The sequence below is a fragment of the Erpetoichthys calabaricus genome, chromosome 16 (genome assembly GCF_900747795.2).
Source record: "Erpetoichthys calabaricus chromosome 16, fErpCal1.3, whole genome shotgun sequence".
Taxonomy (NCBI): Eukaryota; Metazoa; Chordata; class Cladistia; order Polypteriformes; family Polypteridae; genus Erpetoichthys; species Erpetoichthys calabaricus.
In genome coordinates this window covers 90,134,477-90,161,696 of record NC_041409.2, presented here as the reverse complement: position 1 = coordinate 90,161,696, position 27,220 = coordinate 90,134,477, and the positions used below count along the sequence as shown (strand labels likewise).

The 27,220-nt window shown below is 44.3% G+C and overlaps 1 protein-coding gene across 1 annotated transcript in view; it reads left to right on the top strand.

Moving 5' to 3' along the window:
* aspg (asparaginase homolog (S. cerevisiae)) overlaps positions 1-5,505 on the top strand; it is a 158,554-nt gene extending 153,049 nt beyond the window's left edge. The window contains exon 17 of the mRNA XM_028821645.2: positions 3,449-5,505. Within this exon, the coding sequence (XP_028677478.1) occupies positions 3,449-3,490 (42 nt within the window). The 3' untranslated portion in view covers positions 3,491-5,505. The remainder of the gene's footprint in view (positions 1-3,448) is intronic.
* The last annotated feature ends 21,715 nt before the right edge of the window (positions 5,506-27,220 follow it).

Genomic DNA, 27,220 nt, shown 5'->3' with positions numbered 1-27,220 from the left:
AAAAGTATGTTCTGGCAAAGTCTAATCTGTCTTTCTCATGCTTGAGGATTACCAATGGTTTGCACTTCGTGGTAAACCCTTCAGTCTTTACTTCTGTGAAGTCTTCTCTTGATTGTAGACTTTGGCAATGATAGGCTTACCTCCCAGAGAGTGGTTTTGGTTTGGCGAAGTGTCATGAATTGTTTTTTTGTTCACAAAAGGAAAGAATTCTGTGCTCATCCAGCACTGTTGTCTTCCATGGTCGTCTGGGTCTTCTGGTGTTGCTGAGCTCACAAGTGTGTTCCTTATCTTTCTGAATGTATCAGATGTTTGATTTGACCACTCCTGGTGTTTCTGCTTCTCTCTGATTGGTTTGTTTTGTTTTCTCAGCCTAGTGATGGCCTATTTTTACTTGTATGGTCAGCTTTTTGGGCCTCATATTGAGAGTTCACAGTGACAGCTTCCAAATGCATATTCTACACTTGGAATCAACTTCAGACCTTCTACCTTCTTAATAGTTAATGAAATAATGAGGGACCTGCTCACACCTGGCTGTGGGATAGCGTGTCAGTTAATTGTCCAAATACTTTTGAGCCTCTGAAAATGAGGGGACCATGTGCTGTCGTTCCTAAATGGCTCATATGATGATATTTCTGTTAAACCTTGGAATTAATGCTGAAAGTCTACACAGCAATCATTTAGTCATTTCTTCATTTCCAATCCATTGTGGTGGTGTAAGGAGCCAAAATTATGAAAATTGTGTCACTCTCCAAATACTCATGGACCGAACTGTAAATGTTCAAACCAATATCCATCTCTTTAATTGTTTTAGTATAGCAGGCAGCTGTTCCATATATTTATTTAAAATAATAGTCATTATAACCTTTACATTATTTCAATATTTGCAGAATTTAGCTTATCCTGTTTATTTTTTTTTTCAATTTTAGTGACACCAGTTTTGCCTTCTTGTTATTTGTAATATTTAATATTTATTCCAACTTCAGTATTTAAATATTAAAGCCCATAGCCTGTTACTTTTAGTTGTTTTTTTCAAATACAGGGCGAGCCAAAATGAAGTCCGCCATTTCTGAAGGTCATTGTGTGAGGTAGAGGCAGCCAAGTGTGTTGGGGTGGGGGGTCCTTTGACAGGCGATCCCTTGTAGTTTTCAGTCCCTAACATGCCTTGGTCCGGTGTGCACTGTGCTTTTGCTGTCGAAGCGTTCTTCAAAAACAACGAATCCATCATCACTATGCAATGCGCCCTCCTAACGGTGACGTCCCAAATCGTAAAACAATTCTTCGGTCGGTGGCTAAATTTAAACAGACGGGTACAACATTGAACAGAAAATCTCCAGGCCGTCCTCGGACTGTATGAACGCCTGAAAACATCCAAGCTGTAACGGCATCAATGTTGCAGTCTCCTAGACGTTCAGCGCACTTCTCCCTTACGCATTTCCAACACGTCTCTGATTTTTCATGAGGACCTTAATTTCCATCCATACAAAATGATGGTAGTGCAGGAACTCGCTGAGAGAGACTGGGAGAGCTGTAGAGAGTTGTGAGCGGACATTCTGCAAACTGTTCATCGAGATGCTATAGTCATGTGCAGTGAAGAGACACGTTTCCATTTGAATGGTTGTGTTAATAAGCAAAACTTTCGCTATTGGGCTGAAACCAACCCTCGTGAACTTCATCAGAGTCCCCTGCACACGTGTTACAGTTTGGTGCGCCGTTGCACATTTTGGCATTGTAGGCCCTTACTTGTTTGAGGAGGGGGGAGCAACGGTCACCGGCACTTTAGAACGTTACATTGAAATGCTGGAGAACTGGAAGAAATGGATGTGGTGGATGCCTGGTGTCAACAGAATGGAGCAACAGCTCATACGGCGCCGAGATCCACGCACGTTTTGCAGGAGATGGTCTGCCTGTGTGGTGATGTCGAGTGGCCTTCATGCTCGCCTGATCTCACTCTGTGCGATTTCTCGAAGTCGAAGGGATACACGCACCGACCTCAACACCTTGAAGCCCTCAAGGATGCTATTTTCCACAAAATGGCTGAACGAGTCAAGTGAGCGTTCAGAAATCGTCTTGAAGAGTGTATCGCTAATGATGGCCACCACCTTGAAGACATCATTTTTAAAACACAGTGAAAAAATTCTATTATGTGTCATAAGGAAATTTATTTTATCTTATAGCGTTTTTGTAGAATAAACATTTGAGATGTGGTACTGCTTTTTTGCTCACCCTGTATTAAGATCAAAAGCATCTCCCTTTTAGTTATTTTATCAAAGCTAATCCAGTTTCCTTATTTCAATAATATAATGTCATATCTTCAAACCTGCTTAATCCAATTCAAGTTGTAGGAGGCAAAGCACATCCAGGTCGGAGTGGGTGCAAGGCAGGAAACGGCCCTGGACAGGGTGTCAGTTGATCACAGGGCCCACTTACGTACATTCTCACAATTTAGTCATAAATTTCGACTTAACCTGCACATCTCAGTAGACGTGGGAGGTCTGCCTGAAAAATTGAAAGTGGCCACGCAAACACAATGACGTCTCACTCAGATCTGGGGAGTCGTTTCTTTCTTCCTTATGTGGACGCCGAAGTCGAAAACAACGGAAGACAAACGCCAATTTAAAGTAAAAAGCCAATTTCTTTATTCTTGGTGAGTTAAAGGGAATGTCGCCCCCCCCATGGCTCAGTGCCACTGACTGGTCAGATCAGACAGTCTCCTAAAAGAAGAAATTCCCCTTATTTTATTACCTAGCTTGTTCATTAGCCAAAGAAAAAAAACATGGCAGTTAATTTTGAGGTCATACATAGATTGCTGTAAGTTACGGTTACATCCTGATTTGTTACATGCAGGAGTGCACAGAGTTTCTTACCAAAATAAAGAGTTATCAACTTGCATTCCTAAGAAATATGCCCTTATCAGCGCATGCACACACACAAGACAGTTTAAAAGCAGTTTCTTATAGTTCACTACATTAGTTATAAAGAAATTACATTCTTATAGCTTTAATATCTTCATTAGATTTTGTCTGGTTAGATTAATAAATCCTTATTTATTAATCCATAAGGGACATGTTTCTTATAGTTTTAAGCAAGAATTCAGAAAACTATCACATTGATTTATAATATCACAGGGTGTTCTGTTAGTATCAAGAGGTCAGCATTTTCTCATAAAAGAATGCAAGTTAATCCCTTATTCTGTGCACAAGCTTAATTCTTTTTCTACCTAAATGAAGAACAAGTCATATAGAAGTAAAAATCACATAGCTCTCTGCAGCATAATTAATACAAAATACAGTCCTTGGTATTGTGAGTTAAATACTTATAATCATTCAGTTAATAATGTTTTTTTCTTTCTCCCTTACACACTCAGGTAGTCACCATTTGAGCCAGGAGGTCAGAAGATGCCCCATATTTTCAGCATATTAACTGTTTCACATCTGTTTAAACCTTGCAGAGTGTCAACTTTGTTGAAGTCAGCTGTAGCAAGAGATCCTGAACATCTGCACCTGGAGAAGACGAACAAGATTGCTTCATTGCGAAGGCTGCTGTCACCTGTAATACAATCAGAACAATGTCTGCTAGCTAAGCAAGTTTACCATCGCCATAGCTGCTCTCTGATCCTGTGTCCTCAATTAGGAACTACTTTGCACATTTACTACACAAGACTGACTCGCAACAAAGAGAACACAGCTCACACCATTAAGCAAATGCGAGAAACTAAACTCAATTCCTTGCACGGTGATTTTATTTTACTCTATTTTAAAAGTGTTATTTTATTTTGTCATGAAGTTGTCGAGATATGTGGATTTATTAATACAGAAGCGAAGTATTTATTGGACAGTTTTACTGTATATATGTAGTGATGTTGTTACGTATATGTCAGTTGTTTCCTTCACCAGTTGCTTTTGCTGATGTTTTTTTTCCTGATTTTTGCTCTCATTGAAGTCAGTAGTGCCCGGAGTCCTGGCATCTGGTTTTTCCCAGGGTCCATTCTGTAAGGTGCTGGCATTCTTCTCTTATGTTCTACTGCTTGGCTACACAGATCAACCTCTATTGCCCATCTAAGTGTAGGGATGCACCACAACATACCAGCCTCCGGTCCAAGGTGTCGTCCTGACTTACTGTATAGCAGACATTTGTTCAGGATAAGCTCTGGAAGCCAATTGACTCCTACCGAGACAAACGTGCCCACGTCTTTAGTAAGCAAGAATCTCTGCCATTCTATTTATACAGAACTTGTCGTGTAACTTTTCCATTTTATGTTGATTTTTCAATCATTTCTGAGTTCTTTATAGTCGGGTGATGTACCGTGTTGGCCATTATGGATGCAATGAGAAGTGAAGCAAAATGACGCCTTCTGTTGGCAAACTGGACGGATTACAATGTGCAGGCTTTCAAGGCAACTCAGACTCCTTCTTCTTGTAGTACAGAAGCTGGAGTTCCCTGTGTTTATATATGCAGTACCATAGGAAAGAAACAAAAGTTTAAGTGGCTTATCGTCGATGTTAAAGATTCATAGAACTATTACAGAGAGATTCACTCAAAAGAGGCCCTGAATATTCTGTTAATAACTCTCGCTGGGATGAAGCAATCTGAACGAAACAACGTGCACTGTGCTCCTCAGTATATGGAGCTTCAAACAAGCTGGGATGCCCCTGCGGTAGGCGCTAGACAGCCGTCGTGATGTTTAACCTCCATTTGCAACTTCTTGGTGCGTACCGCCCGTACCCCTTCACTCGCTCACTCGACTTCTCATCGGGATGGTGGTGTACAGTATTGAGCAGCGCGCCTTCATGGTGCGAACCTGTCGAGTCACCAATTCATTTAAGCGACGTCAGAATCAACTGGATGATTGTGAGTTAACAGAAGGTTACTTCCAGCAAAATGGAGCAATGTGTCACACATCGGCAAGGAGCATGGCAGAACTGGAGTCCTCCTTCGGCAACAGGGGCTTTGGCCACCACGGTCACCAGATCTGACACCACCAGACTTCTTCCTTTGGGATCTGCTCAAAAGGAAAAGTCTATCGGAACAAGCCTGGTACTGTGGAAGATCTGAAGGAAAGCATCCAACGTGAAATTCCTGCTATTCCCCCCGTGACGCTTGCCGATATGTTCAGGAACATGGGGAGCCGTGTCGAAATGTGTCTGGCAGAAAACGGAAACCATTTCCAGCATCGTATGTAATGCAATCGATTACATGTACGTCAAGGTATAGAGCGGATTTTTTTTTGGTTCAGATTGCTTCATCCGAGCGGGCGTTACAACAGAATATTTGGGGCATCTTTTGAGTGAATCTCCCTGTACATCTTACCTGAGCCACCTCGACAGCTTGGATATTATAATCTGTTCAGTTAGCCAATGGAAGGCGTCACTTTGCTGCACTTCTCGTTGAGTTCTTTATACAGAGAATGTTTTTCTGTGGCATATGCCACTAGTATTTCCGTATGTGTACCACTTCTTTCTGTTTGCCTCCTTATTTATTACAGTATTTCATATCTGACTAATACAGTAGTGTATTCCTGTCCTGTCTGTAGTACATTTTAGGGTCAGTACCTTACGCCATCTGTATTAGCTTTTTTCAATTCTTTTCCTTGTAATAATACACATTACTACAGTGCAATGTTCTAACGCAGTGAATATCAGATATTGCTGTCCCTTTTTATTCTGTACATAGTATAAATTATCAGGTTATAATGCACAGTTATGGCAGTTATCAGTACAGTAATCCCTCACTTATCGCGGGAGATAGGTTCCAAGGCCGACCGTGATAACTGAATTTCCGCGAAGTAGGGACACCATATTTATTTAATTATTTAACGTGTATTTGGACGTTTTTAAACCCTCCCTGTATTGTTTACAACCCACCCTTTACTCTATTAATAACAGGGACAACTGCTAAGCAATATGAAATCAGTAGATAAGTTTACACTTACTGTATAGCGAAGTACACGTATGACGTGATGATGGTGATGAATATGCTGCGCAGTAAAAATGATGATGATGAAGGTGATAATCCCCTGAATGCAGTAGCAGGAGCACGGTAATGCTGAATGAGTGAGATGAGACTTCCTGGTTAATGCAGCACTCCGTCGCTGAGCCAATCAGCAGCACACAGGAACTTAACTGCGTGCTCTGATTGGGTAGCTTCTCAGCCATCCGCCAATAGCGTCTCTTGTATGAAATCAACTGGGCAAAGCAACTGAGGAAGCAAATACCAGAAGTAAAAAGACCCATTGTCCGCAGAAACCCGCGAAGCAGCGAAAAATCCGCGTTATATATTTAGATATGCTTGCATATAAAATCCGCGAAGTCGTGAATCCGTGAAAAGTGAACCGCGAAGTAGTGAGGGATTACTGTATATATATATTTTTACCCCCTATAACATTTACATTATATTATTTGTTTTCCTATCTCTAATTAAGACCGGTATCATTTTATGCATCACAGCACAGCAGAACAGATCGATTCTTATCCAGTATATATAGTATTTATTACTATAGTGTTATATCCTATTAATAAATATCTGTGTGATTATTTTCATTTTGAATGTAATCCATTACAGTTTGATAGTGTACACTATCATTCAGTAGAAGTTCTTCTATCATTCACTTTCCCGTCTGTCATAATTATCAGTATCAGTTCTCGTCCCGCGCAGTATACGCCACAATAATGCGTTGTCCTATCATGATAAATCAGTTATCAGTTCTTATTCTGTCTACAATGCAGTTAATGTGAATTCTTTTAGCATACATTGCTATAATGAGATGACATATCCCAGTAAACGCTAGTGTCACTTTTTTCCCATGGCAAGTATGTATTATTATGATGTTCCGCCCTGTCAAGGTGAATATCAGTGCCCAGTCTTTTTCCACTTTTCATTTACATTAATACAATTTTCTTACACACACTTAGAAAGTACAGTATAATGATCAACTATTGCTGCTGCTTTGCAGTAAGGAGACTGTGGAAGATTGTGGGTTTGCTTCCCAGCTCCTCCCTGTGTGGATAGCGCTTTGAGTACTGAGAAAAGCGCTATATAAATGTAATGAAATATTATTATTATTATTATTGAGCCATGCAGTGTGTAGAATATGTTAAATGTAGTGTGCGTTATATTATCATGATAAATATAATTTACAAACCTTCTCCACGGTGTAGTGTTACAACATTGTGATGGATTTCCCATCAGGACAAAGGGGTTTCTCTTCTTTCCTTTCAAGTCAGAATCATTTCATGTGCTTTCTGAATAAGCACTAGCACAACTTCCAGCCGGGCGGCACGGTGGCGCAGTGGGTAGCGGTAGTAAGGAGACCTGGGTTCGCTTCCTGGGCCCTTCGTGCGTGGAGTTTGCATGTCCTCCCCGTGTCTGTCCCACAGTCCAAAGACATGCAGGTCCCTAGTGTGTGCTTGGTATGTGTTTGTGTGTGCCCTGTGGTGGGCTGGCACCCTGCCCGGGGTTTGTTTCCTGCCTTTGCGCCCTGTGTTGGCTGGGATTGGCTCCAGCAGACCCCCCGTGACCCTGTGTTTGGATTCAGCGGGTTGGAAAATGGATGGATGGATGGATGAAATTGTCCCTTGTGGGTGTGTGTGCCCTGTGGTGGGCTGGCACCCTGCCCGAGGTTTGTTTCCTGCCTTGCGCCCTGTGTTGGCTGGGATTGGCTCCAGCAGACCCCCCGTGACCCTGTAGTTAGGATATAACGGGTTGGATAATGACTGACTGACAACTTCCAGCCCCCCTTATACTGTATATAAAGCACAATGATTATTGTACAGTAGAGCTGGATGGTGCCCTTATTAGCGGCGACTTACAAGTTCAATAGCTTTCATACTTTTTTTTTTTTTATATATATATACAGATGGAGTATAGCAGGCTAAGTGACTTGCTTGGGGTCACGCAGTCAAAGATGAGACCTGAACGGTCAAACTTGTGGTTTAAGTTCCCTGCCGCACAATCGACTGTACCGTCTGTTGCTCTTCCGTTGGCATAAGTAACAGTGCGACCCGCTGTATTAATCTCAATTCTTACTCTGCTGCTTGTATTCATTTCCCAAATGTGCAATCCCATCGTGATACGTATAATTATTGATTTGTGTCCCATGTGCAGTGTTACTAAAATCTGATTGATGTCCTGTCACACTAAATGAGCGTCCGCTTCTTCTCCATCACATTAGCATCATATTCTCTTCTTATCTGTAATAAATGTACAGTATGTTCTCAATCTCGTATGCTGTGTAGCATAGATCTGTTATTATTGTATATCTGGTTGACACCTTAATATGAGACAACTTACTGTACAAGTTTAGGTTAAAATGCAGTACAAGTGTTATTCTTATATATATTTTCCTATGTTGTATGAATAAACCATTCTAGCCCTGGATACATAAAGCACAATTACTGTTGTAGTTCTAAGGGGACTTACAAGTTGCAGATGGAGGGCTAAGTGACATGCTCAGGGCCACCGGAGGACACTGAACTGGCAACCTTATAATGTAAAGTCTACTGCACAGTTTTCGGTTCCTGTCCCGTATGCCGTATGAGTTCCCATTCCACTTGTATCAGCAACACTCTTGATTCCTTATTTATTCCAACTACAGTGCCCTCCATGATGTTTGGGGACAAGGACACATTTGTCCTTGATGTACTCCTCTGCTCTACAATTTCAAATTACAATCAAACACTTCAGACATTGTGATTAAAGTGCACACTGCAGACTTTCATTGAAGGGGATTTGCCCACATTTTGGTCACACGACACTTTTTCCACAGGGTCTCCCCCCAGGTCTGTTGTCAGATTTAGGACTTTGTCGCGTATCCCTCACATGCAATGACTGCTTGACGTCTGCGATTCACCAACATCAGCAGGTGCTGAGGGTCTTCTCTGGTGATGTTCTGCCAAACCTCTGATGCAGCCATCTTCAGCCCCTGCTTGTTTTGGGGGGGCTTGTCCACATACGGTTTCTCTTCAACATATGGAGGGTCTGCTCAATTGGACTGTAATTGGGTGACTGGCTTGGCCATTCAAGAATTTTCCATTTTTTATCTCTGACAAACTCCTGTGTTGCCTCAGCAGTTTGTTTGGCTCATTGTCTTGTAGGATGAAGTGCCGTCCAGTGAGTTTGGAGGCATTTACTGGAACTTGAGCAGATGAGATGTTTCTACACACCTCCAAATTCACTGTGCCACTTGTGTCAGCAGTTCCATCATCAATGAAGTGAAGTGCCAGGACCTGTGGCAGCCATAACACCCCCAGCACCGCCATGTTTAACAGATGAGGTGGTCTGCTTTGGATCTTGTTCAGTTCCTTTTAGCCTCCACACTGTGCTCTTGTCATCACTCTGATGAGGTTCATCTTTGTCTCATCTGTCCACAAGCCCTTTTCCCAGAGTTCTGCTTGCTCATAAACTGTCATCTGGCCCTCCTGTTTTAGTGGTCTGCACCTTGCAGTGTGTCCTCTGTGTTTCTGTTCATGAAGTTCTCTGCTGATAGTCGTCTCTGACACGTTCACATCGGCCCCCTGAAGACTGTGTATGATCTGTCAGACAGGTGTTTGGGGGCTTTTTCTTGACCATAGTGAGGATTCTCCTGTCATCAGCAGTGGTGGTCTTCCTTGGCCCACCAGCCCCTTTGTGATTACTGAGCTCACCAGTGTGTTCTTTCTTCTTCATGATATTCCAGAAAGTTGATTTCGGTCATCCTAAGGTCTTACTGATTGACTCTAGTGGTTTTATTCTTGTTCTTCAGCCTCATGGTGGCTTCTTTGACTTTCATTGGCACAGCTCTTGTCCTCATGTTGAAACAATGGCAGCTACAGACTCCATTATGAAGCCATGGAACCCACCTGAGGAATCACAAACACCTGTGACGCCAAACATTATGGTGCCCTGAAAGTGAAAAGTGTTGTGAGACCGAAATGTCCGCAAATCCCCTCATATGAAAGTCTGCAGTGTGCTCACGATGGCTGAGGAGGAAATCGAGGAATGAATGTGTCTTTGTCCCAAACATTCTGGACGGCTGTGTATTTCATGTTCTGTCGCAGGTAACGCTGATGTCCGTTCCTTTCGTTGTTGACGTGACTCTCCTTTCCTTCCTCACCTTCATCAGTGTCGGCTCTTGACCCTCCTGAGCACACAGCACTGTAACGTCATGTATGTTGCTGTGAGTGTTCACAGTTCACGTCATATACAGGCTGCCATTCGTACAAATCAGGGTTTGTTTTTTTTCTTGTCCCATTGCTCTTTCATATTTTTGCTGTTTCTCTTTTTTCCGTACTGTTCCTGTAATTTTTGTGCGGTCTGAATTCATGTAATGTTTTTGTTTCAGTTTCATGTTTTTATCCTTAATTAAATATCTCATGTGGTATAATTCATTGTGATGACGCCTTGGTCCTCCATCGTCAGTCTTGTATTCTAACTTTAGTGTTTATCTGCTTCATTTCCCCCTCTGTAATGCACTTTTAAGACGTATCATCTCACGGCCGGTAAAACAAAAAATAAATAAATAGCAGAGAGCGGAGGAGACTTCGTGCCAGCAAAGCAGCGGGTCCAGATGGAGTATCACCACGACTGCTGAAGGCCTGTGCGTTGGAGCTGGGGAGTCCTCTACAGCACATCTTCAACCTGAGCCTGGAACAGGGGAGAGTCCCGAGGCTTTGGAGAACATCTTGCACCACCCCAGTCCCAAAGGTATCACGTGAGCTGAATGACTTCCGGCCTGTCGCCCTGACGTCACATGTGATGAAGACCATGGAGCGGCTGCTGCTTCATCACCTGAGGCCACAGGTCCAACACGCCCTCGACCCTCTGCAGTTTGTATACCAGGAGAAGGTGGGAGCGGAGGATGCCATCATCTACATGATACACAGATCCCTCTCCCACTTGGACAGAGGCAGTGGTGCTGTAAGAATTATGTTTCTAGACTTCTCTAGCACCTTCAACACCATCCAACCTCTGCTCCTTAGGGACAAGCTGACAGAGATGGGAGTAGATTCATACCTGGTGGCATGGATCGTGGACTATCTTACAGACAGACCTCAGTATGTGTGTCTTGGGAACTGCAGGTCTGACATTGTGGTCAGCAGCACAGGAGCGCCACAGGGGACTGTACTTTCTCCGGTCCTGTTCAGCCAATATACATCGGACTTCCAATACAACTCGGAGTCCTGCCATGTGCAAAAGTTCACTGATGACACTGCTATCGTGGGCTGTATCAGGAGTGGGCAGGAGGAGGAGTATAGGGACCTAATCAAGGACTTTGTTAAATGGTGCGACTCAAACCACCTACACCTGAACACCAGCAAAACCAAAGAGCCGGTGGTGGATTTTAGGAGGACCAGACCCCTCATGGACCCCGTGATCATCAGAGGTGACTGTGTGCAGATGTCTATGGACTTGTTACACCCAAGAGTAGAGAGTCATGCCACCCACAGTATTTTTACTTTGGCAATGAGTGCCATTTATTCTCCAAACCCCAATCTAGTCATGATGCCCTCTGTACTCACACTGGCAAGGCAAGCCTGCTAATGCCCCATAAAGCACCTTTATGTTGGCAGAAGAATCCAATCAGCATGCACTACCCAGTTCAAGTCATCATGCCACATTTAGACACATTGGCACTGAAGGCCACACAATACCCATGTTAAACTGACATGCCACTTTTTCCACTTTGGCAGTGGGTGCCATTTATTCCCCAACCCCCAGTCTGTTCATTATGCCCTCTGTCAAACTCATGCCACTGCCAAGGAAAGCCTACTAATACCTCATAAAGTCTTCTACTTACATGTTGGCATTAGAGGTCAATTGACTAGTGCCACCCTGTTCAAATGTTATTCCACATTGTTACCCATTGGCACCGAATGCCACCCTTTTAAACTGACTTGCCATTTTTGCTCCACACCCAGTTCTCATTATTATGCCCTCTGCCCACATAGCCTTTCATTTCCACATTGGCACAACAAGCCTATTGGTATGTTGCGAGTTTGAAATGTCATGCCCCCCCCCCCCCCCCCCCCCCTGTATTTCCACTTTGGCAATGGGTGCCATTTACTCTCCACCTCTGCCCTCTGTACACACACTGCCAGGGAATGCCTGCCATAACCCCCTCCATTTAGATGTTGGCATGAGGGGCCAATTGACTTGTGCCATGCAATTCAAACTGTAATGCCACTTTTTCCACATTGGCACAGGAGGTCATGCAGTGCCCAATTTAAACTGCTATGGCACTTTTTTCCCCTAGTTTGGCAATGAATGCCATTTTTGGCTCACACTCAGTTTCCAACACTGTGCCCACTCTACCCCCCAACTGCCCTTTATTTACACCTTGGCACATCAAGGCTGTTGACTTGTGGCACTCGCTTCAGACTTTCTCTTTGCCATCTTTTCACACACAGACTGACGGACATGTAGAACGCACTTCAAGTTGTTGTGCCATTTTTTCATTTTAGCTGGGGGCACAATTTATATCCGTACCCAGTTACATCCTCTGTACCCCCACTGCCATTTAAGTTGAGCATGTTGATGTTTCATAATGCCACGTTTTCATACAATGGCATGACAGCCCCACCCGTGATGCCAACTGTACAAACTAGCAGCGAAATGCCAACGTCCGACACATTTGCCAGCTTGCCCTCCCCACGCTTCACAAAAGGACGCCCCAAAATAAATGTCTGTGTGACATAAAGAGGAGACGTTAAAAAATGAAAATAAAATGTCCACCCATGTTAGACAGCCCTTCACGGAAAGGCTCTTCATAAGAAGCCCCCGAAACGCCCCCTAGGACCCCGGCAGCCGCGCGTCCGTCATCATCATCATCAGCATCGTCTAGCAGGCGGGTGGCAGCTAACAATGGAGCTAAAAATAACTCGGCTTGGCCAACGCCTGCTGGCATGAAGTCAAACCCGCCGAGTGAGGGCGGACGGAGATTCGGGCGGCTCTGGGGCTGTCACGTGTGCGCATGCGCGTGCGCGTGCCCGAAGGCCCAGACGCGTCAAGAAGCAGCGGGCACTCCGTGCTGTCCCGACAGCGCACGGCTGACCCCGAATTAACATCACCGTCATCCTCAGTCGGTCGAGCCACACTCGGGAGTAGTAGCCTCAAACCACAGCGATGTCAGTTCAGTCCTCGCGGCTGTGACTCGCCACACAATTAAAGAGACCTTAGGAGCGCATCGTGGATGAAGGCGCCATAACACACAGGAGGGAGAAGGAGAGGGCGACCCCCCACCCCCCCTCTTCTCTCCTGCCCACTCCCCAGTAGCCCAATGGCTTCCAGCACACCAGACCGTCTCAAAAGCGGGCAGCTCCTTCGAATTAGCCGACCAGCATTAGGCGGTGCAGCCCGGTGGCCACTGGATTTTAAAGCCCGCTGTGAGCCGCTCAGGTCCTGCTTGGGGCTAACGGGGTCTCTCAGGACCAGTCACTAAACTTCTGCGTGTGACAACTGTACTGGAACCCCGTCCTGGGGGTGCTATTTAGTGTAGAGAGGTGCTATAAACAATAAAAGGTGACAATTTGGCCGATTAGAAGAGTTGTCGAAAATAAAAATTGTGCGTTTGTTCAATAAAAAGACGCTATATAAAATAAAAGTTACCTGTTTGTCTGATTACAAAGGCGCTATATAAAATAAAAGTTACATGTCTGTCTGATTAGAAAGGCGCTATATAAAATAAAAGTTACCTGTTTGTCTGATTACAAAGGCGCTATATAAAATAAAAGTTACATGTCTGTCTGATTACAAAGGAGCTATATAAAATAAAAGCTGCGTGTTTGTCTGATTAGAAAGGCGTTATATAAAATAAAAGTTACATGTCTGTCTGATTAGAAAGGCGTTATATAAAATAAAAGTTACATGTCTGTCTGATTAGAAAGGCGCTATATAAAATAAAAGTTACATGTCTGATTAGAAAGGCGCTATATAAAATAAAAGTTACCTGTTTGTCTGATTACAAAGGCGCTATATAAAATAAAAGTTGCATGTCTGTCTGATTACAAAGGCGCTATATAAAATAAAAGCTGCGTGTTTGTCTGATTAGAAAGGCGTTATATAAAATAAAAGTTACATGTCTGTCTGATTAGAAAGGCGCTATATAAAATAAAAGTTACATGTCTGATTAGAAAGGCGCTATATAAAATAAAAGTTACCTGTTTGTCTGATTAGAAAGGCGCTATATAAAATAAAAGTTACATGTCTGATTAGAAAGGCGCTATATAAAATAAAAGTTACCTGTTTGTCTGATTAGAAAGGTGCTATATAAAATAAAAGCTGCGTGTTTGTCTGATTAGAAAGACGCTATATAAAATAAAAGTTACCTGTTTGTCTGATTAGAAAGGCGCTATATACAATAAGTTACCTGTTTAATTAGAAAGGCGCTATATAAAATGAAAGTTACCTGTTTGTCTGATTAGAAAGGTGCTATATAAAATGAAAGTTACCTGTCTGATTAGAAAGGCGCTATATAAAATAAAAGTTACCTGTTTGTCTGATTAGAAAGGTGCTATATAAAATAAAAGCTGCGTGTTTATCTGATTAGAAAGGCGCTATATACAATAAGTTACCTGTTTAATTAGAAAGGCGCTATATAAAATAAAAGTTACCTGTTTGTCTGAGTAGAAAGGCGCTATATAAAATAAAAGTTACCTGTTTGTCTGATTAGAAAGGCGCTATATAAAGTAAAAGTTTCTAATTTGGCTGATAAGAAGCGCCGTATGAAATAAAGCTGATGCTTGCCTCATAATAAAGGCGCTCTATTTAAATAAACTTTGCTGTCTGACAAGAACGACACCACATACAATGACAGTTACTCGTTTGACTGAGTAGAAAGGCGCTATATGAAATAAAGGAGGCTTCTTTGATCAGAAACAAGTAGTTCGCGTTTTGTCTGACGAGAAAGGCACCGCATAAAATAAAATGTGCGTATCTGTTTTATGAGAAAGGCGCTATATCATATAAGCTGTTGCAGTTTGTGTGATAAGAGGGACGCTCTATAGAAATGTCTCGTTTGACTGATTTGGAAGACACTAAATAAAATAAAAGTTTCTGATCAGAAGCAGTGTAACAAATGAAAGCTGATTTTTGCCTAATAATAAAGGCACTCTATAAAATAAACTCTGGCGTCTGATAAGAGACTGCACTAAATAAAAAAATAAATAGATATAATTAAAGTTACTTGTCTATCTGATTAGAAAGGCGCTGTATAGATTTGGTTGCCTTTTGTCTGATGATAAAGGCCCCTTTATGGAAGTTGCCCGTTTGATTAGAAAGGCGCCCTGTTAAGTAAAAATGTCCACTTTGTCTAATAATCAAGGCGCTATATAAAATAAACTTTGATTTTCATTTGATAAGAAAGGCGCAATATAGAAGGGTGTGCTTTTTGTCTGATGAGAAAGGGGTTTTAGAAAAGCTGCCTGTTTGATTAGAAAGACACGATGTCAAATAACGGTGGCATTCTCACGTGATTGGAAAGGCGCTATATAAAATAAAGGTTGCTAGTTGAAGCGCCGTATTCAATAAAAGTTAATGTTTGTCTAATAAAGCAGCTCAGTAAAAGAAGCTTTGATGTCTAATATGAAAGGCGCTATATAAATGTGTTTGCCTTTTGTCTGATGTCAAAGGCCCTTTGTGAAAGTTGCACGTTTGATTAGAAAGGCGCTGTGTGAATTAAAAGTGTCCTGTTGGTCTAATAATCAAGGCGCTATATAAAATAAACTTTGATTTGTGTTTGATGAGAAAGGCGCTATATAAAAAGGCTCGCTTTTTTTGACTGATTAGAGACACATTGTGTAAAACGAAGGCTGCTTGTCCGCTCCATAAGAAAGGCGCTATATAATGAACGGTTTCCTCGGTAGTCCGATCACCAAGGCGCTATATAAACTGAAGGCCGTGTCATCTCTCTGATTTGAATGGCACTAAATAAAACGAAGAGGACTTGTTTGCCCAGTAAGAAAAGCGCCCTTTAAAACAAAGTGCCGTGATGCCCGACGGTTAGATCAGGAAAAGAGATAAGAAGATGTGCAAGCACTGTGTGGGCCGTTTGTATTTCTGGGGGTCTTCCATGTGGAGGCGTGTGAATGTGACATGTGATGGGGATGGGGTGCTGGACTGGAAACCCCTTCCAAAATTCTTGAGAGAAAGTGGGTGTGGTTTTATGCTAATTTTAACTGTGATGGACTGGACCACATGACCCATGCTGCTTGGGTAAGCTCCACCCCCTGGTGTGACCCTGACCTGCAGTTGGTCTTTGATTCCCCCCCACCCCCCCCTTTGCGGCTCTCACATACAATAAGATTGACGGTTGGAAGTGAGGCTTCTGATGCAGACCCCATTACTGATTCCCCCCCCCAATCAAGGCGCTGCTCATAATCTACTATGCACGACTCTCATTGTGAGTGGGACTTTCATTATGCAGGGTGGTCCCCGCATTTTACCCCATGCTGTGCAGACGACCTCAGCTGATGTTGGCTTCCCTTTGGATCAGGCAGGTCAGAAAATGGATGGATGCGTTGCTTTTGTTCTTGAGAGAGCCCACCTTGGGGTCAGGATGAACGTGAGGCTTCTCACGTGGAGCCCATCAACATCTTCTTCATACAAACCACTGGCCCAATAATAACATCTCACAATCCCCCCGCTGTGCTACTCTGTGTCCCACCTTAATGATGAGCAGGCCTTTCATTAGGCTGGTGCCTCCTATCAGGGTGGTCTTCCCCTATCTCCCCCATGCTGTTAACTTCAGGGTCCATAATTCAGTGGTCTCCTGATCAGCATGTCTTGGGTTCCACCATCTGAGGTGGTCCTCTCTTCAGATCGCTGAATTGGCTTCTAGTTGCAGCACAAATGAAATTCAAGTCCTTGTTGCTTTGCCTCCGGCATAGTCAGTGTGTCACTCGTGAGGTCCTCTGCCAACCCCTCGACCACTCGGGTCTGCTGATGGACAGCGTCTGGTGACCTCATGGTGTCAAATCTCAACTCAGATTCTTCTCATGTGTGGCTCTTCACTGGTGGTCCGAGCTGCCCACCCCTTCCTGATGTTCTGACTCCCTCAATGTGCTGAAGAAGCGCCTGAAGACTCCTTACTGTGGTGAACTTCTGTCTAACTGCTCTTAGCTGTTTGGTTTTTATAGTCACTTGTATTTGGCGATCAGTTGTGTCACCGTGTCCTGTCACACTTGCTCCTGGACAGTCCCCTCGGACTGAGGTTTACTCAGTTATGTCGACCTCCTTTGTCAGTCACTTTGGATTAAAGCATCTGCTACACAAATACATTCAAATGTAAATGAAGGCTCCGCCCACTGTGGCTCTCCTTTGGATCAAGCAGCTCAGAAAATGGATGGATGGTGTGACCCTGATCTGCTTGTGTTCTTGGATCTCCTGCTTGAAAGAGCCCACCTTAGGGGTTAGGATGGAGGAGAGGCGCCTCACGTGGGGTCCATTAGTGTCTGCTTTACACAAACCTTTGACCCAATAATAACAGCACTGGTGCCTCATTCTCAGTTGTCCCCGCCTTCAACTCCATGCTGTTCACTTAGGCTCCACCCACTTTGGCTCAAGCAGGTCAGAAAGTGGATGGGTGGTCCGCTTCCCTTCTTGTATCCCCTTTGAGATGGTCAGGTACAGTACAGTTTAGGGTGGGGATGGCGGTGAGGCGTCTGTCATGGAGCCCATTAGCGTCAGCTTTACACAAACCATTGAGCCAATAATTAAGGTGCTGGTGCCTCATTCTCAGTTGTCCCCGCCTTACTGTTCACTTAGGCTCCACCCACTTTGAGTTCTGAGATTGCATTGGGGGGGCTAAATAGATGAATGATCTGTTTTCATTCCTAGATCCGGCTCGAGACCGTCAGATACTTTAAGGTGTAGGGTTGAGGAGCAGGTGGGGCTTCTGATGCGGTCAGCGTCTGCTTCATGCAAACCATCGACTCCCCAGTAATGTCCTATGAACCCCAGCACTGCTCCTAGTTTGGTGCTTCCTTAATTTTATTATGAGTGGGTCTTTTATTAGATTGATGCCCCATTTTCGGTTCTCGCCACCTTCTACCCCCTTACTGTTCACTTAGGCTCCACCCACTTTAGCTCACCTTTCGATCAGCCAGGTTAGAAAATGGATGGATGGTGTGACCCTGATCTGCTTTTGCCCTTTGATCCTGCTTGAGAGAGCCTACCATGGGGTTAGGATGGAGGAGAGGCGCCTCACGTGGGGTCCATTAGTGTCTGCTTTACACAAACCACTAACCCAATAATAACAGCACTGGTGCCTCATCCTCAGTTGTCCCCGCCTTCTAGCCCCTTGCTGTTCACTTAGGCTCCACCTACTTTGGCTCAGCTTTGGATCAAGCAGCTCAGAAAGTGGATGGATGGTGTGACCCTGATCTGCTTTTGTTCTTGGATCTCCTGCTTGAAAGAGCCCACCTTAGGGGTTAGGATGGAGGTGAGGCTTCTGACGTGGGGTCCATTAGTGTCTGCTTTACACAAACCTTTGACCCAATAATAACAGCACTGGTGCCTCATCCTCAGTTGTCCCCGCCTTCTAGCCCCTTGCTGTTCACTTAGGCTCCACCCACTTTGGCTCAGCTTTGGATCAAGCAGGTCAGAAAGTGGATGGGTGGTCCGCTTCCCTTCTTGTATCCCCTTTGAGACGGTCAGGTACAGCACAGTTTAGGGGTGAGGGGTCTGTCATGGAGCCCATTAGTGTCAGCTTTACACAAACCATCGACCCAACAATAACACCAACTTTCACGCCCACCCGGTGCCAGTCAGCCATGGCACTGCTCATAGTTTTTTTTGCTATTTTTGGGCCTGGCACCCCATGCAGGGTTGATTCCTGCTGGACAGGCTTGTCCCCTCCTGCACCCCCAAACTCGATTGAGCCGGTTTGAGATGGTTGAATTTTGCTGGGGGTAAAGACCTTGGGGCTCCCTGTGTGGAGTTTGCATGTTCTTCCCGAGGTCCTCCAGTTTCCTCTCACAGTCCAAAGACATGCAGGTTGGGTGGACTGGCGATGCCCCCCTGATGTGTGTGTTCACCCTGTGATGGACTGCTCCTGCCCTGTGCCTGATGCTTGCTGGGATGGCTCCAGCTGCCCTCTGACCCTGCCCTGGTTAAGCAGATTAGAAAAACAGATGGATGGATTGTCAGAATCTGCTCAGGTATTCAATTTAAACATCCATCCATCCATTTTCCAACCCGCTGAATCCGAACACAGGGTCACGGGGGTCTGCTGGAGCCAATCCCAGCCAATACAAGGCACAAGGCAGGGAACCAATCCTGGGCAGGGTGCCAACCCACCGCAGGGCACACACAAACACACCCACACACCAAGCACACTCTAGGGCCAATTTAGAATCGCCAGTCCACCTAACCTGCATGTCTTTGGACTGTGGGAGGAAACCAATTTAAACATAAAAATGTGAAAAGTTTGAAAATGGTGGCCTGCCAAGCGTGCACCTGGCGCCACTGTTCAGCTTCTCTGACACCCTGCAACAGTCAGGACTTGGGAGTGGGACTGGGCATAACCTTGAGAGTGGACCCCCCCCCCCACCATCATACTACAAATGAGAACCCACACAGTGCCCCCTTTGGCCTGAGCAGGGCACTAACACGGGTGGCCCCTCTTTATTCCGTCCTTCGCTGTCGAGCCTCTCCAGGGATGCCACCCTTGGCAGGGGGCGGAGCCTCGCTTGTCTTACCCTACTGGGCCCACCCTACCCAAACCTGTCTGACTGTTTTTTCCAGTCCCAGCTTGGTTTCGCTTGCTGACGTCTCCATCTCTCTGCTTCTCACTGCCATCCTGAATAGAGAGTCGAGCCTGGAAAAACTGGTCGCACCAGGCGAGAACCTCATTCCTTATCTGATTAGGCCCTGAGCTGCTCTGCCTACCGACACGGTCGCCGCATATAAAGAACCTGAGAGCGGCCAGGGTGAGCATTCAGACGGGGGACGGAGTGCTGGAAGGGGACACCCAGACTCTGTGAGAGGTACGTGACCTACGAGGCGAGCCAGCAGGAGACTGGAGAGCACCGATGGGAGTTCTGAGTGGCACCAGCCTGCCCCTGCTGGGTGACACGGCTTTCAGTATTCAGATTTCCCTTGGGCTCCGTGCCCATCGAGTGAGGCTGCAAATCACGGGCCCCGGCTGAGCTTAGGAGGTCTGGGTGACCCACGTTGAGTGTGCTGCCCACCCAGATGTCCAGAGCCTGCTGTTTGCTGGACACGGAGACCTGATGACTGATTCTTAGACCCTCAGGCTCACTGCTGGTCTGTGGATGAAAGGGCAGACCACCTGATTCTGACAAATGAGACACCGGACCAGACATGACGCTGTGTCTGCCCGCTGCTTTACAGGCTCCCATCTGCTGAGCCCTCGTGTTTCTGTTTCTGCTCGTTTTGTCCTCATGACCCCACATATTCATTCAATTCTCTGTTTTCTTTTCTTTTTTTCTAGTGTTGCATGAAATCTCCTGGCAAGTGTGGCATGGCGTGCCATGTGGACTCCAGTATGGTCTCTCTGGTGCAGTGGTTCTAGACAGTTCAACAGTTCTTTTCCAAAATTGTGAAATGTTTAGGACCACTTGATCAGGATGACAGCTACCCGTCACGGCGGAGCGCAAGGGCGAGGCGGGCAGACAGACAGCCGGAGCTGCCCGATGTGGTGGGAGACGTGCCACTTAGCCGGCGGCTTTGACTCAGGGATGAGCTTCTCGGCGGGATCACCTCAAGGGCGCTGCTTTGAAATCACCACTGAGTGAGCAAGAACTGGGCAAAGGGGGGCCGAAGGGTCTACCATTAGACTAGTCCCAGTGTGGGACTCAGAACAAAACTTTAGAAGGAGGTGCATTGGGATGTGACGTCCATATTGTCGTTTGCATTTCATAGATCTTTATGTATTGTAATTCTGCATGTGAAAGCAAATTAAAACAGAGGAGCAGACAAGGAGGGCACACCATGATGCTCTTGAGCATTGCAGCCTCTTGTATGTTCTGATCTCCTACTGCATATCCCTCTTCGATTGTCACTGAGTCAAGAAAAATGAGAAAAGTGTTTGGGATTCTTCATCTCAGTAAACGAGAGAAAGCAAAACGTCTGCACTACCGAGGCCTTAAATGTTCAGGTGCTCTCTTGATCTCCTGTCACCAAAGTATAAGGAAAGGAGTAGCAGGGGCAATGTGGGGAAAACGGCCTGGGGGGGGGGGGGGGGGGGGTACCACGCCATCAAAGGACACACTCATGCAAACGCTGGCACTGCCACATTCTGGGCATCCTGATCAGCTAAGTGTGCAGTCAGACATCAAAACAGAGATGGGGTGGGCATTGCCAGCCATTAATGCAACCAGAAAATGGGCGACTTGGTCAGAGGGTCTTTTGTTTTGTCAATTCTTTGTTATGAAAATGAAATTCTTACTTGCATGTATATAATATAAACTATATATATACTGTATATATACAAACATAATCTTACTTATACTGTATATACAGTACATAAAGTATATACAGAAATTCAGAAAGCATATATTGTACATTCAGTTTGGTTTATTTTTGTGTAGTACAGCATTGTAAAAGTGTTTCAGTTTGATTTTTAAGTTTCTTACACCTACACTTCCTGTGCTCTGCTCCTTTAATACGGCACAGAAATGAAATGTGTGATTCCACCGCTTAGCAAATGAATTGTGCAACGGAGAAAATTTATACACCGACATCACTGAGCCTCTCCATGAAGGCCGCACACCTCTGTCCAAATAAGCTTAAGGTGGAAATGAGCTGCTGAAGGGCTGGTGGTCAGTGACGCAGCGCAGGGGGCCGACCACAGCCATGCTGGGACTCAGTTGAACACTTCAGGGACCAGGGCTGCCGCACACCTACCTACCTTTCTTTCTTTCTTTCTCTACATCTTATACTGTGCCCTTTATCATGATGACTCCTACAAAGTGATTTACACCTCCAGTTTTCTCCCTGTTCCTTTCAGTGACACCATGTCTTATACAGTGTGCCTTATAATGATTACTCCTTCAACTTCTTTTCTTTCTGTGACACCACACATTATATAGTGCCTTTCATCGTGGTCACTTCTACAAAGTGATAACACCTTCACTTTCTTTCTGTGACTCTGCATCTTATATAGTGCCTTTCATCACGGTCACTTCTATAAAGTGATTTACACCTCCACTTTCTTCCTTTGTTCTTTCAGTGACACCACATCTTATATAGTGCCCTTCATAATAATTATTTTTACAAAGTGATTTAGAGCTCCACTTTCTTTCTTTCAGTGACACCACGTTATATAGTGCCTTTCACTATGATTACTCTAGCAAAGTGACATAGAGCTCCACTTTGTTTCTTTCTTGCAGTCTCCCTTCCTTTCTCGCTCAGGGTAAGCCGCTCCTAAAGCTCCTGCACTACTGTGATTTCCGCATGGTTGCTGTCTTGTCTCGGCCTCTTCCATGTGCTCACTGATTTCCTCATTCATGTTGTCCTCTGTCACTGACACGCCTGCACACTTGATGGCCCACAAATATCTCTCACCTGAATGATAATAATAATAAAACATTTTATTTATATAACACCTTTTCCATGCTCAAGGTGCATAGCCTGCCCACATGTCATCTCTTTGTCACAAGCCATTTATGCTCTCTCACTTACGCTCTTCATGGCCATTGCTGTTTGAGTTGGTGTTCCCTGCAGATCCTCTGCTTTTTTCTTCCACATCCCCCAACATGTGCTTGTTAAATATGGGGACTCTGCATTTCTAAATTGGCTCCATGGTGATGGTGTGTGTGTGTGAGTGACACCCAGTCCAGGGCTGATTCTTGTTTTATGCTAAAAGGACTGGAGTTGGTGAGATTACAAAGTTCCATTACATACTGTATTATGTCTATACACACTGAGACACACAGGAGGGTATAAAAACAGAGGAATTGCATATGTCCCCAAATGGGGCACTTAGTGGCTGAAATACAGAGAGAATGAAATTGATTACAATGTTATAGAGCCCCTCAGACTGTACCTGATACTCACAAACACATTATATGTACTGCTCATCTGTATAATTAATAGGAATGAAGGTATTGTGTTCCTGTCTTGTGGGGAGAGACTTCAGCTCCCTTCAATCCTGGTCTGATAGATAGATAGATAGATAGATAGAAATGAAAGGCACTATATGATAGATGTAAAAGGCACCATATGATAGATGTGAAAGGCACTATATGATAGATAGGAAAGGCACTATATAATAGATAGATAGATGTGAAAGGCACTATATGGTAGACAGATAGATAGGAAAGGCACTATATAATAGATAGATGTGAAAGGCACTATATGATAGATCTGAAAGGCAATATATAATAGATAAATGTGAAAGGCACTATATGATAGATAGGAAAGGCACTATATGATAGACAGATAGACAGATGTGAAGGGCCCCTGCAATATACAGACATATAGAAGATGACCTATGACACTCAACCCAATAGATGTGTATTATTTAAGGTGCTATAAGCCTTATAAAAACACTGCATATTTACACATACAGTCTAAACCCACATAGTGAGAGTAATGGCAGTGGGGTGTGTGCTTGGATGGGTGACCAGCCCCTCAGACTCACGCTGGTCCAGTTTATAGTTGCCAGCTAGCCTGACCTCCATGTCTTTAAGGACGCATGAAAGACGTCCAGAGTGCTGACAGAAAAGGTCACACAGACCTGTGAAGAACTCATTGACTCCACAGAGACAGTGGCCAGGCACAGGTTTCAAGCCCAGGATGGTGAATGTGTGAGGCAGCAACATTAAACGCCAGGGGCCTCATGTATAACGCCGTGTGTTGAACTCACACTTTTACATGGCGTAAGCACAAAAGCGGGAATGTGCGTACGCACAGAAGAATCCAGATGCAGGAATCTGTGCGCAGCGCACGCAAACTTTCACGTTCTTCCACTACATAAATCCCGATCAGCGTGAAAAGTAACGCACGTGCACGCGCCTTCTGTCCCGCCCCAACTCCTCCCAGAATTATACCTCTTTGAATATGCAAATCGATATAAATAGCCTTCTGTGAAAAGACAATGGGAAAAGCACAGGGGAAAATATAAGAATTTCAGCGAATACCAAGTGGAGGCAAAGGAAAAACGTACTATTTGTTGGTTTAAACAGTGATATAAACAACAAAAGGAAGTTGATCGAGTGACAGACTGTCGGAGAAACTCGAAAGATCAAGTTCACAAAGTCGCACAGTGCCCAAAATAAAAAAGAAGTTGTCACATATCAAAGTCGGCGTGAAAAGGCGACTCGCAGCGGACAGTCTGAGTGTCATATGAAAGCTTATTAGAGTACAGAGAAAAAAATAGGCACACAGTGGGAAAAAAGCACGAAATGTCAACTTTAATCTCAAAATTTCCACTTTAATCACGTAGTTTATTTTGTCATTAAAGTAGAACATCATAAACTTCATCTTAAAATCGTTTATTTTACTAGTTTCTCAAGTAGCACGTTAAATGCTTTGTTCTGTGTTTGATCTTCTATGTGCTCTATGTGTGTGAATCACTACGTGCTTCCGTTCTTTCTCTTTCTCTGACAGGACACAGAATCCATTACATTTGTGACATTACAGCTCTCTGAATAATTAAAATACTGAGATGTATACGTGATATCTTTTTCATGATGACAGGAATGAAAGCATGTTATTAAACATGGGAACACGGTGGCGTAGTGATTGTTCATATCTCACGCAAGAGGCTTGCTGCGCCATGCGCGACCTTCGATGAAATAATTTATTACAGAAGTCCTGTCTCTTTCAAACGTACTAACCTCCAATTCTTGTCCTTACTTTTCTTTCTCCAAATACCCAATCGCCACACAATCAGCTCTGTAATAGACGTTAAGCCATCTATAAACTTAGAACGCCGATTCTTCAAAACTTTTAAGGAACATTGAAATATCTTCGTAGTACGTGTTTAATTATTCTATCAGTCTATCCTTCCAGTGTCGCGTCAGCACCAGCAATAATACAGCACAAGGCAGGAGCTATCCGTGAACTAGCTAGCGCTGCGGCACCGTGTCCTCACATGTTTAATTATTAACAATGCAGATTATTTAAATGAAGTTAAAGTTTTATCTGTATACTATAAGCAACATATTTTGCTGTATTTCATCTTAAAAATGATATCGTCATCATACGCGCTTTATAAAGTGGCGCAGGTTGTGCAATATTATAACTGTAGTGCAAGTTTACAGTGGGGTAATTGTACTTATAAGTACAAACAGTTCTACAAGGAGCACTTGATGGACTGATTGAATGCGTTTAGAGTTCTTGGGATAAAACTGTTTGTGAACCGCAAGGTCTGTACAGGAAAGGCTCTGAAGCGTTTGTCGTATGAGAGCAGTTCAAATAGACAGCATGGCTGAGGCAGCGTGTGCTTGATGCTGTATACCGATAATTCTCTTTCTGTTCAGCTGCTGTAGAGCTGTGATTCCCCACTCAGATACAGTGATATAAATACTCCGAGTGGTGCAGTGCGAGTAATATGGAAAAGGATGATCTGCTGTGGCAACCCTTAACGGGAGCAGCTGAAAGAAGAAGAAGATGCAGTGAGCGTAACAATGCTAAAGCAGTTATGGTATTTGGAATACTATGGCTATTCCCTGGACCATTATATTGCTACAGGTTAATTACAATCAGATGCATTACACTATGTCGCAGATTGAGACCCTTGCCATCCTCTTGAACCCTTCGACCACTCCAGACACCAGGTAAAAGTCCAATAGTAATATTTATTTGGACAATGTACAGTGCACAAAGCACCCTCCACTCCACAATACTCATATAACTAACCACTAATAAACACAATAATCAATCCTCCACACTCCCAGACACTTCGCCACCCTTCCTCCCAGCTCAGCTCAGCGTACTGGTTTCCCAGAGTCCTTTATATAGTCCCTGACCCGGAAGTGTTTCTCCCTTCTGTCCATGTGATCATGAACACTTCCGGGTCGGATAAAAAGCTCCTTTCTTCAACCCGGAAGCACGTTGTTTCCTCTTGTCACGTGATCCTGATGCACCTCCGGGTTATAGGGCAAGTAAGAGTCCGGCAGCCTCCCCACAGCGACTCCTGGTGGTCCCCAAGTTATCCAGCAGGGCTGTGCATATAAACTACAAAGTCCATGAGGCCCTGCTGGAATTCGGGGAACGTCCACGCTGTTGGGAGAGCTCCATCTGGCGGCCTGGGGGTGAGGGCCGGAATATTTAGCTGGCCACACACCACAACTAATAAACAATATGCAGTTAATTTCAGTGTATTTATAAAGCTGCGTCAGGAATGTGGGTCTAAGAAAGAAAGGGTGACCACACAGGAACAGTAGCACTGCTTTGACGCTGGGTGCCGCCAGTCTGCAAAACCGAGCGGAGAAATTGTGTACGCCAGGGTATGAGTTACCGTGGAAATGTGTGTGGCTTTACGCCAAGTTTAGGTTTTATACATCGTGATTTGAGCGTGGAAACGTTCATACGCAACATTTCTGTGCGTACGCACCATTTATACATGAGGCCCCAGGTCACCAGGTCAATCCAGATCTGAATATATCAACTGCCAATATAATTCATCTACAATGAGCAGTTATTTATAGATCAATGTATTTAATTTAAACAGGAGGAGCAGTCCATCACTCCATGTTACTTTGTTGGCTTGAGGCCTCAGATTGTTGCTCAGTTTCTTTTAACCTTAACTAACGGTCTTTGTTTCAGCACTATAAGTAGTTTTGTTCCAGACTCCCTATGCCCTTTATGTGACACCGTTGTCCCTTATGTTGGTCAGACACATACCTTTCTTTGCTTAGCACTGTTGTCCCAAGTTTTGCCAACATTGTTTATCTTTCATCATGATTTAAATCTGGGCTTCTTAAATTGGTCAGACAATACTGTATTGGAGTGTGCATTGGAAAGGAACACAGAATTAGAAAAACCAAGAAAAAAAATCTCGATCTTTACTAATATAGAAACTCACACAATTTCCAAATTGTATACACCCTCCCGCTGTTACGGCCTCAACACAGCCCTGGCTTTATGACTCTCCATTATCTGCCTTCATCTGACTAGTCCCGCCGTCGTAAATGCGTGTCCTGCGATTAATCGATTCCTTCTTGACTCATGTCACGTATCTCATCGTCTTACCACCAAGATGGTCACTCAGATACTATAACAGCTCAGCAGCAACTATGAGAAGAAGCTCCCTGAGCCACTCCATTTCTTAATGCCGTCC